The 15,378-nt window shown below is 36.7% G+C and overlaps 2 protein-coding genes and 1 long non-coding RNA gene across 4 annotated transcripts in view; all 3 read left to right on the top strand.

The window, feature by feature from the left end:
• LOC121738454 overlaps window positions 1-15,378 on the top strand; it is a 285,981-nt gene that overhangs the window by 158,121 nt on the left and 112,482 nt on the right. The gene's annotated exons all lie outside the window — the stretch shown is intronic.
• On the top strand, window positions 8,246-9,856 carry LOC121738450 (tubulin alpha-1 chain-like). Its single transcript, XM_042130505.1, has one exon. The coding sequence runs from the start codon at window positions 8,358-8,360 to the stop codon at window positions 9,708-9,710; it is 1,353 nt and encodes a 450-aa protein (XP_041986439.1). The 5' UTR covers window positions 8,246-8,357; the 3' UTR covers window positions 9,711-9,856.
• LOC121738443 overlaps window positions 10,500-15,378 on the top strand; it is a 16,948-nt gene continuing 12,069 nt past the window's right edge. For both annotated transcript variants that reach the window (XR_006037285.1, XM_042130483.1), the window contains exon 1: window positions 10,500-15,378. This exon is cut by the window's right edge and continues 3,955 nt beyond it. Coding sequence is in view for 1 of the 2 variants with exons in the window: in XM_042130483.1 (XP_041986417.1) it covers window positions 10,674-15,378 (4,705 nt within the window). In the remaining variant the exon portion in view is untranslated.

The raw sequence follows: 15,378 nt of genomic DNA, 5'->3' as shown, positions 1-15,378 counted from the left end.
AACGTGTATAACAATCGAAAGAATCGTAAAACCTACCTCAACATGGTACCACCTCTTATAGAAATACGCATGAGCAAGCAATAGCGCGATCTAGGGGACTCTTGGCGCCATCTGTTTTGAGTTTTTTGGAACTAAGTTAATTTAACCAAATTTACGCATTTTCACCCCCTTACAACCCCTTTTTCCAGTTAAAAAGTAGCCTATGTCCTTTCTCAAGCTTTAGACTATCTGTGTACAAAATTTCATTACAATCGGTTCAGTAGTTTTGGCGCTGTTGTTTTTGAATTTGATGTCTAAGTTGGTAGGTGAGTTATTAGTTAATAACGTGTATAACAATCGAAAGAATCGAAAAATCTAGCTTAATATGGTACCACCTCTTATAGAAATACGTATGAGCAAGCAATAGCGCGATCTAGGGGACTCTTGGCGCCATCTGTTTTAAGTTTTTGGAACTAAGTTAATTTGACCAAATTTACGCATTTTCACCCCCTTACAACCCCTTTTTCCAGTTAAAAAGTAGCCTATGTCCTTTCTCAGGCTTTAGACTATCTGTGTACAAAATTTCATTACTATCGGTTCAGTAGTTTTGGCGTGAAAGCGAGACAGACAGACAGACAGACAGAGATACTTTCGCATTTATAATATTAGTATGGATTAAACATCATATTCTAACGTATTAAAAACTATAAACAAAAACATACTAACTAATAAGTATGATTAGTTCTATGTTACAATAAAGTAAAAAATAAAACGCCATCTGTTGAATCGTATTAGAACTAAAATGTTCATTCCATCGATATATTTCTGGATTTTTTATAATATTATACATAAAATATGTTTAAGATTTTTGAAATTTTATTTTAATACACATCCAAGACCCAGGAAAATTGAAAACTTTTTGTTCCGCCTGCGGGACTCGAACCCAGGACCCCCGGGATGAGCGCTGGCCACGCGCAATGCGAATTCATTTTCATCGAAATTTTCATGGAAATAAGATATTTTCCCACATCAAAATGTAGCCTATGTCCTTTCACAGACTCTAGAATAACTGTATACAAAATTTCATTGCAATCGGTTCAGTAGTTTTGGCGTGAAAGCAAGACAGACAGACAGACAGACAGACAGACAGACAGACAGACAGAGATACTTTCGCATTTATAATATTAGTATGGATTAAAAAATGTAATACTAAAAACGAAACAAATATAATATTATGTATTTTATTTGTAAAATAAATGTAACTATAAACAATTACTTTTATTTACGACTTGAAGAAAAGGATCGTAATATCCAAGTTCGGTTCAATGTACCTATGTATAAAAAAAAATTATAGTTCTTTTTTTAAACTTTTCTCAAAACGCTCAAAACGATCCATAATCCGTTCCACTTGGGTTTGTATCACTGACGCTCACATGCTAGTGGAACGGGAAAAACTACAGTCTTGAGCGTTAGCGTTTCAACGTCATCTGGAACGTAGGGGTAGTAACTAGTAACTCAATGGTTCGACAAGGCTTTAATCCACAGATTATTTGTAGACAGATTACTAGAGTGCGTTTCATCGAATAGTTCCTTTGCCGTCATGTAAAGTCATGTTGACATTACTGTCTGTCAATAACGTAAACACGGCAGATATGCTCTGCGAGTATTCATAAGTTTTACTGTGATTTCGTGAGAAAATCATGCCGAAAACAATAAAAAGTGGTGAAAGAATGACGGTGTTAAGAGTGAAAGTGTTTTGTGAACGTGAAAAACGTAACGGGGGCCCAATAAATGTGAAAAGCTCAGGTTGCCGCCATTTCAGCTTAGTGAAATAGCGTTACCAGCATCAGTTTAATCACCCTGAAATACAGTAAAACTTATGAATACTCGCAGAGCGTGTATACCGTATTTACGTTATTAACAGACAGGAAATCCAACATGATGACAAAGGAACTATTTGATTAAACGCACTTCTAGTGACGAAAACTACATACATGCGTCATGCGAACGAAGTCGCGGGTAAAAGATAGTACTTATATTATTATTATCAGGGCGAGCGAAGTGAGCCCCCCTAGTATATCCCACAACCTGTACATTTTGTGGTACACTTTACGGAAAAACTATCACGCCTATTGATTTGTGCTTTAACATAGTAATTTTTATTTACATGTAAATGTGTTATCATCAGTCAGTCAAGGTGTAACGACGCGAGCCCTCACAAAGCTCGGCATTTAGCTAGTAAATGCGAAAGTGACTTTGTTTGTTTGTTACGCCTTCACGCATAAAGTACTAAGCGGATCATCATGAAACTTTCATACGTAGGTACACGTTGTCTGGGGTATGGAGAAGAACATAGGGCACCTTTCATCCCGGGAAAAAGAACGGTTCCCGATGGATAGATGTTACCGCAGGATAAGCCGCGGGCGAAAGTTAGAGTTATATAAAATTAGGGAATTATTAAAAGTATTTTGTGATAATATATTATTATCTCCCCTAATTTAAGGTAGCACAGTAAAGATAATGAGGCAACACTAATTTGCATTAGTGCCAACATGACGGCAAAGGAACTATTTGATGAAACCATAAACCTATAAAGTATATATTACGTCTATGGATGAAACGCACTATAGTATATATTTTTATTGAGGGATTTTCATTTACTTATATATTTTTCAATTTTATTTTTAACAATCTTAAAGTAGATGGCATAGATAAAGTATTATAGTATAGATGTAGTCTTACGGCCGTTCCCAATATTTGATCTATCTCTGGTTTTGCCCTACTAGAGATAGGAATAACTCACATTAGACATTAGAGACATATCTAATGTCAATTGTGAGCTATTCCTATCTCTAGTAGGGCAAAACCAGAGATAGATCAAATATTGGGAACGGCCGCTAGCCCGTCATCGCGTGGCCATTTTGTTTTTTTTTCATACAAGTAGTGTGCGTTTATTTTCTTGAATATTTCTATTTGTCGATTATTTCGAAGCACATTAAGATACAGGAAAGAAAGTCAATTAGTTTATGATATCGATTAACTATAGTTCAAGTGATGAGAATCCGTGAACACACGTAAAAAGCTATGCAATTTTTATAGCCAAATTATTAATTGATTTGACATTTTTAGCACTAATGCCTTATATAGCACGAATAAGGGATTAATAAACTTATAAATTATCTTTTTAGCTTACAAAAATACCGATTGAAAAGCCCAAAAAACGTTGTTCAAAACTTACGTATTTAATGTTAAATCTACGTGTTTGAGGCATTCTTTGGCCATTCTTATGGTTTATTATTTAGCAGAACCACAGAACTCAACAATATCTAGCATTAAATGTTCACTAAAAACCTTTATTAACACTTTTATTTCATGAAATATGCAGTCCGACTCCTTTGTTATGTCCTACTAAGTAGGACATAACATTACACGCTTTTGAGGCTTGTACGCCGTTAAAAGGCTCTCTCCAGTGTATAGTACCTCAATGCTAGATGGCGTAACTATGAATAATAAAAACTAAGGAAACGTAACTTCCATACTTCAACCGTTTTAAATTTGGCTCCTTTTCGAACACTAAAATATGACAATTCATATTTTCGCCAAGGTCATATCCCAGGTAACGCAAAGGTAACGTATCATAATATTGCGCGCCGGACGACAGCCTGCGCGGTTATTGTCAATGTCATAGTTATGAAACCTACGAATAATAAAAACTAAGGAAGAGTAACTCCGTCAAAAAAGTGCACCAAAAGGCTACAAAATGTGACCCGAATACATGCATATTTATGCATGTGTTCGGTACACATTTTTCGTGTATGTATACTCGAGTGACCTTGAATCAGGTTGACATGGCCCTGTGAAATGGTGTAGAAGTCATACAGATACGACTTTTAATACAGGAATAACCACAAAATATAACCTTTCATCTGTAAGTGAATTGTTTAAAATTATGCTTAAAGTTCTTGTATTTTTGTCGACCCAAAACATATGGTTTATTTAATATTGTAAATGAACAAAAATAAAAAACTGCTCATAAAATATTACTTATATTAATTGTGAGTTAAATAATTTATAAACTTACAAAATTTACGTAAGTTTTTAATTTCAATTCTGTCTTAATTTAGCACATAGATTTTAGTAGATCTCAAAACGTCGTCTCTAGTTTAAGATTCGTACAACAAGTTTTGTTCATAATTATTACATGTATATTATTATTAGGGCCCGGATTTATATGTAAAGTACCTGGATGACCGAGCTTTGCTCGGTATAGCAAACACTCATTGACTTCTTGAATCGTGTTACTTAATCTGATTAATTCTAAAAAAAATCTTTTTAATTTGCAATCTGATTAAAATTACTAATTACTTTTTGCCCAACTCTGCACCTGATAAACTTATTATTTCTAAATTAACTAAATTTATTCAAAATCGGTTCAGCAGCTTAAACGCAAATTAATAAAGTTTATTGCGTGAAAACCGAACATTTCCCAAATTTCAGCCAAATCGGTTCAGCGGTTTGAGCGTGAAGAGGTATCGGACAGACAGACAGACGGACAGACGGACAGACGGACAGACGGACAGACGGACAGACGGACAGACGGACAGACGAACAGACGGACAGGCGGACAGACGGACAGACGGACAGACAGACAGACACACTTTCGCATTTATAATATTAGTATGGATATCCTTCTCCAAAACCTTACGCAATATCTACATGTACTCAATATCGATATCATAAGCCAAATTCATTTTTGTTGACTGCGCGGGAGCTTTTTTGTTGACTGCGGCGAAACACAGCGCTTGCGCTGTGTTTCGCCGAGTGAGTGAATTTAGCGGAGGCCCAATCCTCTACCCTAATTATTCCTTCAGGTGACCCGTATGCTCGTTTGCCCCCTTATTTCATAAAAAAAATTATTACATTATGTTTTTTTTTGTTTTGTTGTAAAAAAATCCGTAGCAAGAAATATGAGAATACCCATATAATCTTATAACGCATTTAGTATAATGTCAGCCAGACCCTAAAATTTCGTTTATGATTAAATTGTTACATCTTGCATAACACTGTCCATGGCGACTTTGTAAAAAAATTGTAATCATATTATTTTTTGATTATTACACTTTTAGAATAAGTAACATGTAAATTTAATAAGACAAACACAAAGAGACCAGCTTAATTTTATGCAAATATCCTAGCATGCAACTTAAATAAACCATCTTTTTTGGGTCAACAAAAATACAAGAAATTAAAGCATAATTTTAAACAATTTACTTACAGATGAAAGGTTATTCCTGTATTAAAAGTCGTATCTGTATGACTTCTACACCATTTCACAAGGCATTTAGGCATTTTAACAACAAAATTATTGTAAAAAGCTACGTAAAAAGTAAGTAAAAAACCTATGTAAACAAATTGTAAAATGAGTTTGACAAAATTGTCATGTCAACCTGGTTGAATGTCACTCGAGTAAATATACACGAAATATGTGTACCGAACACATGCATAAATATGCATGTATTCGGGTCACATTTTATAGCCTTTTGGTGCACTTTTTTTGACGGAGTTACTCTTCCTTAGTTTTTATTACGGCGTTTTCACACGAGACACGACACGACACGATTCATAGACAAATATAAATTGCACGACAGACGTCACACAGTCTGTCGTTTGAACGTTTTCACACGAGCGACGGTTTCTGCGATGACACCGTATTTACTTATGACTGGTTTACACGTATTAAGTAGATAAGTAGTCAACAAGATTTTAACTTAAATGACTTTATACTTTCTTAAGTAAATTTGAACTTGCTACTTGCTACTAAATTTTGTGTTTACATGCAATTAATAACTTAAAATTAAGTTAAAATTTAGCTGTTACCTCGATAAGCAATTTATACGTGTAAACCAACCATTACTTCCTAAAAATATTTAAATGTCATTCTATTGTTGGGGTCCTAAGCTGATAGTTAAGCTTATTTTAAAACGTAGTCATAATATAATATTATTTATGTATAGTATAAAAAACCTGCCAGTACCTCGCTACGCCCATGTTAAATGTTAATTATTATCATATTATAATACTAGGTACTCGCCAGAAAACCGCTATGCAGTTTGGCAGGCTGTTAGATTATGATTAATTATTTATTTAACAAATTTTCAATAAATAAGTAAGGCCGCCTATTTGCTATGTTCCTTGAGTAATGTTGTTTTTTGTTATTTTATATTGTTTATAATGCAAATAAAGAATTTATAAATAAATAAATAATTTATTTATATATTATCTGTAGACAAAAAACGTGACGACATAGCGGATTGTCGTCTCAAAATCGTGTGTCGTGCGGTGCCGTGTGAAAACGGTACATAGAAAATGCATAGAAATGTATGGCGCCCGGAGTCGTCACCGCATTTTATCGTGTCGTGTCGTGTCTCGTGTGAAAACGCTCTTATTCGTAGTGGCGTAAGGATAAACACTTCTAGATTTTCTATTGGTTCCTTAGCGATCTGAAATTATCTGCAGGTTGGCACTACCTACTTTTCAGTTTGACAAGTATTATATTATGTTAGCGTGTTCCTAAACTGTTACCAGTATACTGGCCTAATAGCTTAGGCCAATGAACGCTTAGGTTTAAGATATTTTGATTTATATCACACTTGACAGTACACTGATATTTTTTGGAAACACAACCCGTATGTAGCCAACCATAGACTTAATATATACTGTCGTAGCCAACATATGGGTTTATTTCTGTATTTTTGTACTGATTTGACATTTGTCAGTTTGACAGTCTTGACAATCATACATAAATATACGTATCATAAATACTTTTGAAACTAACATAATATGGGTTGTGTTTCCAAAAAATAATTTCCTGAAAACTGACAACTGAAAGAGTTTTGGCGGGCATGTCATTTTCAAACTTCTTCTACTTTGACTTTTGACTTTTTCTTCTATTTTGGCAACTGTTATTGTTGGTGTGGTTTTTATTATTTTTCCCCAAATTGTATTATTTGGGTTTTTGATATTAAAATATTAGCCATTAAATATCCGTTATCTTGCACAAGTGCAGGTAAGATGTTGTCAAAACCAAAATGTATAATTCCTGTGACATTTGCTGTGAATATCGGTAAATAGGGCTATTTCTTCCGTGAGTTTTAGCTAAAACATCGTTATAATAACTTTATTATGCTATTCATTGGAATATTATTGCGTCTTTTTCAAATTGAAATGTATCAAGTTTTACATTCTTTTGCCCAGTTTTGTAGCAATTATTGATGGTATTCCCTGGTATTACCGATAGTTGTTTACCCGTACGCCATCTAGTTACTAAAATGGAAACTGTTTGACAATCAAATTTAAAAAATAGGAAAATCCCTCATTGTTTATAAACTGAGTTAGCATTCACTGTGCCAAAGTTTAGTCCATGTTAAGTTAGCACTTGATGATTTTTATGTGTTCTTAATTATAATTAACATAACAGATTAAATTGGGTTTTATTTAGAATAAATGATGTTCCTAAAAGTAATTTAGGTGATGGTTTTCCTTTAAAAAGTTGTAGTATGTTTGTTGAACTAAGGAATTGTTAGATATACTATTTTAATAATAGTTATTCGTTCAGTAAAACAGTTACCTACGAAAATAACTTTAAATAGTATGCTGAATTCGCATTATTTAGGGTGCATAATTAGTGTGCAAGTCAGTATTTTTGGTGAAACTTTCAAATATTTTGATCGAGAAAGGGAATATACAGATATTGATTTAAATACATGCCATATTTTATCACGCTAAGCCCCAATTTCACCAACGTCTGTTAGTGTTAACAGCTTGTTAAAATGTCATGTCTTCTCTTTCATTAATAAGAAAAATGAAAGAGGTGACGTGATTCTAATTCGAGCGTTAACTTTAACAGTCGTTGGTGAAATTGGGGCTAAGACTTATTAGGAGTGAAGAAATAGAGGAAAATGTGGAAAAAAAAACGGGAGGAAATATTTGAAAGGGCTTATCTCTCGAACTACTGGAGCAATTTTTCTGTTATTTGGCACAGATAAGAAGTAGACCACGTTAAGGATCATAGGCTATATTTTGTGGACTAATTTGTCTGTGAAATACCCTATGTCATTGGAAATACCTAATTTACGCGGGCGAAGCCACGCGGAACGTCTAGTGACTATAATATTATTTTTTAAAACCTATTTGGATTGGCAACTAATAATTTTAAAATAGAAAATTTTAATTTAAACTTGACAGGTATAATTGTTTGGAACCCAAATTTGTACATTTCAAATTTCCATTGGGTCGTGTACAAATATAGAATATTTTGTTCCATTTAAGTATTATTTAACTTTTAATTAATAAAAAAATATTCAAATCGTCAGGGAAAAATGCGTGAATGTATTTCAATACACGCTGGACAAGCCGGAGTTCAGATCGGTAACGCGTGCTGGGAGTTGTACTGCTTGGAACATGGGATCCAGCCCGACGGTCAAATGCCCTCGGACAAAACGGTCGGAGGCGGTGACGATTCCTTCAATACTTTTTTCAGCGAGACAGGCGCCGGAAAGCACGTGCCCAGAGCTGTCTTCATAGACCTAGAGCCGACGGTAGTAGACGAAGTACGCACCGGCACCTACCGCCAGCTGTTCCACCCCGAGCAGCTTATTACCGGCAAGGAAGATGCGGCGAATAATTACGCGAGAGGACATTACACAATAGGTAAAGAAATCGTAGATCTCGTTCTGGACCGAGTACGTAAACTTGCCGACCAATGTACGGGGCTCCAGGGATTCCTCATATTCCACTCTTTTGGAGGCGGCACTGGATCTGGATTCACCTCCTTGCTGATGGAACGACTGTCTGTGGACTACGGTAAAAAATCTAAATTGGAATTCGCTATCTATCCTGCCCCGCAGATATCCACCGCCGTGGTCGAACCCTACAACTCCATCCTCACCACTCACACGACGCTGGAACATTCTGATGCCGCATTCATGGTGGACAATGAAGCTATATACGACATATGCCGACGGAACCTCGACATCGAGCGCCCCACGTACACCAACTTAAATAGACTGATCGGACAGATCGTGTCCTCCATAACGGCGTCGTTGCGATTCGACGGAGCTCTGAACGTCGATCTGACAGAATTCCAGACAAACTTAGTACCTTACCCACGAATTCATTTTCCTCTCGTGACGTATGCTCCCGTAATCTCCGCCGAAAAAGCCTACCACGAGCAACTGTCGGTAGCGGAAATAACGAACGCGTGCTTCGAGCCCGCCAATCAGATGGTGAAGTGTGATCCTCGGCACGGTAAATATATGGCGTGCTGCATGCTGTACAGGGGCGACGTCGTTCCCAAGGACGTGAACGCCGCCATCGGCACTATAAAGACGAAGCGTACCATCCAGTTCGTGGACTGGTGCCCGACGGGATTCAAGGTGGGGATAAACTACCAACCTCCTACCGTAGTCCCGGGGGGCGACCTGGCGAAAGTCCAGCGCGCCGTGTGCATGCTCTCGAACACCACGGCCATCGCGGAGGCCTGGTCGAGGTTGAACCACAAGTTTGACTTGATGTATGCGAAAAGAGCGTTCGTCCACTGGTACGTGGGGGAGGGCATGGAGGAGGGCGAGTTCTCGGAGGCGCGCGAGGACCTGGCCGCTCTCGAGAAGGATTATGAGGAAGTCGGCATGGACTCCGGCGAAGGCGAGGGCGAGGGCGGCGAGGAATATTGAGCTGCGCAGTTTCCCTTGTAGGTTTTAAAATTACTAGTTATACTTATATATTTTCAACATCAAAATTGTAAGTGGAGTATGTGTATTGTTAGTACCGTGTTGTCCATAATATCTTTAGTATTAATAAATTTTATTTTAGTTACTGTTTTTTGTCTTTTTATATTAGCTCTTTTACAACTACTGATGGTACCACAGATAATACTTTTTGCAATCACTCGGCGAGTTGCGAGCGAGTGGAGGGCGGGTTCGAATCCCGTCGAATGGGCTACCACCACTGACATCATAAATGGAGGTCAGTGGCTCCCACACACACTGCTAATTCGTGCGAATTGTAGTTTTTATTGTGAATTTTTTCGCAGATATTTGCGATGCGAATTCTTTTTGTGTGGGAGTAAGGGCCAGGATACAAAAACACGATAGACGTCGTGTCGTACCACGACGCGGCTATCATTCTGTCTACTCTGACGCGGCGTAGTTTTTCTACGACGCGACGTCGTGCCGTGTACCGTGGCACGTTACGATGTCATGTCGTAGTTTTTTACGATGCTCGTCGTAGATTCCCACGACACGATCAAAGAGAATATAATCACTACGTTGACACGATGTCGCATCATGAAACGACGCCGCGTCGTGGTACGACACGACGTCGTATAGACGGTCCGGCGACGGTGACGGTGGACAAACGGCCTAACCTTTGTGCTGATAGTTATAACTCAGAAAAAGTATTAACTTTTTGAAGCCTGTCTCAGCCTGTCTTCAAAAAATCCACACATAGCAAAAAGTATAATCTAAATTCTAGTAACTATTATATATCAGCAATCACATAAAAAAGTTACAAAAAGATTTAAAATCATGAGTATCTAACTAGTTTTCAATCAAGATGTTTAAAGAAACTGGACATTAAAAATTACAATCGGATGTCTTACTTTTGTAGCCAGGTACTCTTTCAATAAATACTGCAATATGGGTGAAAGCGTGAACGATATCACAAACAATAGTAAGATTCTGAAGAGAAAGTATCTTAGGAACAAAAATAGGAAACGAATTTATATTTTTTCAAAAAACAAGCCAGGCGGCAAAATAAAACGTATATTGTTAGTTGGATCATCACAAACAAGAGTTAATGAAACAGTAAATAATGAATATGAATTAGAAAATGTGCTCGACATAGACTTAGTACCACGAGCAGTAGTTACCACTCCTCAACTTCAGCCGATCAGAACGGACACGAAAAATAGAAGTAAACTAGGAGTAACTACTGATGATCGAAGAGCTTTATCACAATGTTCTCTGGAAGTTCGTGGGAATTCATACCATTACTATCAATCCAGATATATTTCTCATAATAATGCAAATTTCAAAACTAATTGTAAAGTATACAGATGTCAAATCAGTACCAATCAAGAGGCTTGTTGTTGCTCTTGTAATTCTGATGCCATGTTTGAAGTGATGAAAAGCTTATACGATTGCTATAAGAAAAAAAATTGTGATAATTGTAATTGTATTTTGTGCGGTCGTTGGCCAAGGGAAAAAAGAGGACCACCAGCAAGCCATGAAATAGAAACCGCCAGTAAAAAAAAGTTATTGGAGAAGAAAAAGTTAAGCCAAGAAGCTATAGAAAAAGGAGAAAGTATGGTTTTACCAAAAAAAGAAAAAGCTGAAGTAGACAAAATGTCGCCTGAGACTAAAGACCAAGTAGTAAAAGCATTGTCACCAAAAGAAGCTTCAGTTTCTACTGAAAGGGTTAAAGAAAAATCTCCTGATCTTTTAAGGATATTAGAAACCACGCCCCAAGACCAAAAAGAAAAAATTATACGAGATGCAGTATTAAAAGGAGCACCAATTCCAGAAGCCAAAACAACGACAGAAAAGAAAATTATAGATAAAATTCAAAAAGATGTTGGCTTACCACCAAAACCAAAATCGTCGTCAGAAAAAGCAAGATATGAAAAGGCTTTGAATAAAGGATTAATAACACCTTTACAAGGGAAAACAGCTTTACAGAAAGAAAAAATACTTCGGGGTCAAGCTAACTTAGGCTTGAAATTACCAGAAGGCCGAACATCATCTGAAAAAGCTTTGATTAGTAAAGTTCAAACTGAAGCTAAAGCTACAAAAAAAATTAAACAACTAGAAAAAGAAACCGCAAAATCAATTAAAGAAAGTAAAGGTCCTAGTGATGAATGTTTATGTGGCTTAATGACTCCGACGGTCGATGTTTCTGCTCAAAAGATTGAAAGTGCTCATAAGATAATAAAAGATAAAGAACTGGGTAGAATTTCCCTATTACAAGGGAAAACAAAATCTCAAAAAGAAAAGGTTTTGAAAGGATTAGCTTTACAGGGAAGTCCACTTCCTGAAGGAAAGACTTCATCGGAAAAAGAGATCTTGGATAATATAAGAGCAACTTTAGGATTACCCCCTGCTCCTAAGACTCCTGCTTTAAGACAAAAGTATAAAGAAGCGACAGCTGCAGGTGTCATTATTCCTTTAGAAGGTAAAACTGCAAAACAAAAAGAAAAAATCCTTCGAGAACAAGCTGCACTTGGTATACCTCTACCGGATGGTCGTACTGCCTCTGAAAAGTCTATGGTTGCAAAAATTAAAGCTATAGCTCCACCATTATCAGACATTCCAGTTTCATCAAAAATATTAAAAAAAGCTAAAGACACCGGTCTGTTAACACCATTAAAAGGTAAGCCACGTGAAGAAAAAGAAAAAATTTTGACTGGCTTAGCGATGCACGGAGTACCATTACCAGAAGCAAGAACAGCATCTGAAAGAAAAATTGTTGGTAAAATTCATGCTGACTTAGGCTTGCCTCCACCACCAATGTCATCTGAAGCAAAATCAAAATATCAAAAAGCTTACACTGATGGGTTAATAATACCATTAGAAGGTAAAACAGTAAGTCAAAAGGAAAAAATTCTCAAAAATCAAGCTAATGTTGGTTTAGACTTGCCAGTAGGAAGAACACCGTCTGAAAAAGTTCTTATAGAAAAAGTGAAGGAAAAAGTCAAAGAATTTGCACCAATACAAAAATTAAAAGGAAAGTCACCGAAAGAAAAAGAGAAAATACTAAAAGGTTTAGCTATGAACGGCATCCTTCTTCCAGAAGCAAAGTCTCCTTCAGAAAAAAAACTGATTGACAAAGTTCGCGACGATCTGGGCTTACCACCAGAACCAACCAGTGATTCCGAAAAAAGAGCTTACAAACAATCTATTGCTACAGGTGATATTGCACCTTTAGAAGGTAAATCACAAATGCAAAAGGAAAAAATTTTACGAAATGTTGCTAAACTGGGTTTAAAAATGCCTACTGGCCGTACTCCATCTGAACAAGCTTTAGTCTCTAAGGTCCTTGCAGCTAAATCGACCATGCCTCTTTTAAAGTCCCCGACAGTTGAGATGGAAAGGAAGGTTAAAAAGAGTATGTTAATGGCACGACTTGAAGGAAAACCTCCTGACCATAAGGAAAAAATTCTCAAAGAATTGGCCATTCGTGGTATACCTCTGCCAGAAGCAAGGACAGCTTCAGAACAGAAATTGATAGACAAGGTACGAAAAGATGTTACCTATCCACCCACCAAAGCTACAATTGGCTTACCAGAAGGTCAACAGGTTACTTCTGAAATATCAGAAGTACGGTTACCATCTCAAGTTGTAAGAAAAGCTAAAGCTGCTGGTTTAATGACACCATTAAAAGGCAAGAAAAAAGAACAAAAGGAAAATATTCTAAAAGGCTTGGCAATGAATGGCATTCCACTGCCACAAGCCAAAACACCATCAGAGCAAAAAATAATTGACAAAGTACAAAAACAATTAGGCCTTCCACCAGCACCTGAAACACCTTCTGAGAAAAAATTGTACACAAAAGCAATAATATCTGGGAAAATTGCACCTTTGGAAGGAAAAACTGCTTCACAGAAAGAAGACATAGTAAAAAATCAGTTAAGGATGGGACTAGATGTTCCTGTAGGTCGCACGCCTTCTGAGAAAGCCATCATAGAAAAAGCAATACAATCTGAAATACGAGTTCCATCACACATATTAAAGAAGGCTAAAGATGGCGGTTTGCTAACGCCCTTAAAGGGAAAACAGAAAAAAGAAAAAGAGTCAATCTTAAAGGGACTGGCTATGAATGGCATCCCGCTTCCAGAAGCAAAAACATCATCAGAAAATAAAATTATTGAAAAAGTTCGTGAGGACTTAGGACTTCCTCCTGAACCTGCTACACCAACTGAAAAGGCAAAATATAAAAAAGCTATAATTTCAGGGCGCATAGCACCGCTAGAGGGTAAAAATAATTCTGAAAAAGAAGAAATTTTAAAAAATATCATGAAGACGGGATTAAAATTACCTAAGGGTCGAACGTCGTCTGAAAAATCTTTGATAAATAAAGCGAAAAAAAGTGCCCCAGCAAAGAAGCCGAGAACTGTTTCAGCTGAGAAACTAAAAAAAGCAATTGATTCTAGCATGGTTGTACCATTAGAAGGTAAAACTAAAGAAGAGAAAGAAAAAATTCTTACAGACTTGGCGATGCGAAATATCCCACTTCCAAAAGCTAAGACTGCTTCTGATAAAAAAATCATACAAAAAGTTCAAGCAGATCTGGGACTACCACCTCAACCTAAAACGTCGTTCGAAAGGCAACAATATAATAAAGCTTTGGCACAAGGTTACATTGCACCTTTAGAAGGAAAAACGGATGAACAGAAAGAAAAGCTACTTCGCAATCAAGCAGCAATGGGACTGACATTACCAAAAGGTCGCACAACTTCGGAAAAAGCTTTGATAACTAAAATTAAAACCTCAGCACCGAAAGTGCCAAAAAGTCGTGAAAAAATAGATCAGTTACAAAAGAAATCGGAAAAACTCATGAAAGAGGCCAAAGGACCTAGCGATGAGTGCATTTGCGGTATTATCTCTCCTGGTGTCCCATTAGAAACATCACCAAAAGAAACCAAAGGTGAATTTCAGATACGTTTGCCATCACAAGTATTTAAAAAAGCAAAAGAGGCTGGATTACTGACCCCTTTGGAAGGTAAAAATAGACAACAGAAGGAAAAGATTTTCAAAGGTTTAGCTATGAATAATATTCCACTTCCAGAAGCCAAGACCCCATCAGAAAATAGAATAATACAAAAAGTCCGAACAAACCTCGGTCTTCCTCCACCACCTGACATACATACTGAAAGAGAAAAATATAATAAAGCTATAATTTCTGGTCAAATTGCACCTCTGGAGGGTAAAACTTCTTCCGAGAAGGAAAATATTATAAAAAATCAAATAAAAATGGGTCTAAATGTGCCTAATGGTCGTACCCCCTCCGAAAAAGCTTTAATAGATAAAGTAAAAAAGACCACACAATCAATTCCTAAATCAAAAAGTTTAATGGTGCCCCTAGAAGGTAAAACGAATGAAGAGAAAGAAAATATTTTAAAAGATCTTGCCTTGCGTGGGATTCCTTTGCCTAAAGCTAAGACTGCATCTGATAAAAAAATTGTAAAAAAAGTTATAACTGATGTTGGATTGCCTCCTCCACCTAAAACGTCATTTGAAAAGGAAAAATATGACAAGGCATTTGCACAAGGCTATATTGCACCTTTAGAAGGAAAGACTGCCGAACAAAAAGAAAAACTTCTTCGTAATCAAGCGGCAATGGGAC

Source organism: Aricia agestis, chromosome Z (genome assembly GCF_905147365.1).
Source record: "Aricia agestis chromosome Z, ilAriAges1.1, whole genome shotgun sequence".
Classification (NCBI taxonomy): Eukaryota; Metazoa; Arthropoda; class Insecta; order Lepidoptera; family Lycaenidae; genus Aricia; species Aricia agestis.
This window is presented reverse-complemented; position numbering and strand designations above follow the sequence as displayed.

Excerpts from the sequence above, each read along its gene's own strand:
- LOC121738450 (XM_042130505.1), top strand. The coding sequence starts at position 8,358 with ATGCGTGAATGTATTTCAATACACGCTGGACAAGCCGGAGTTCAGATC.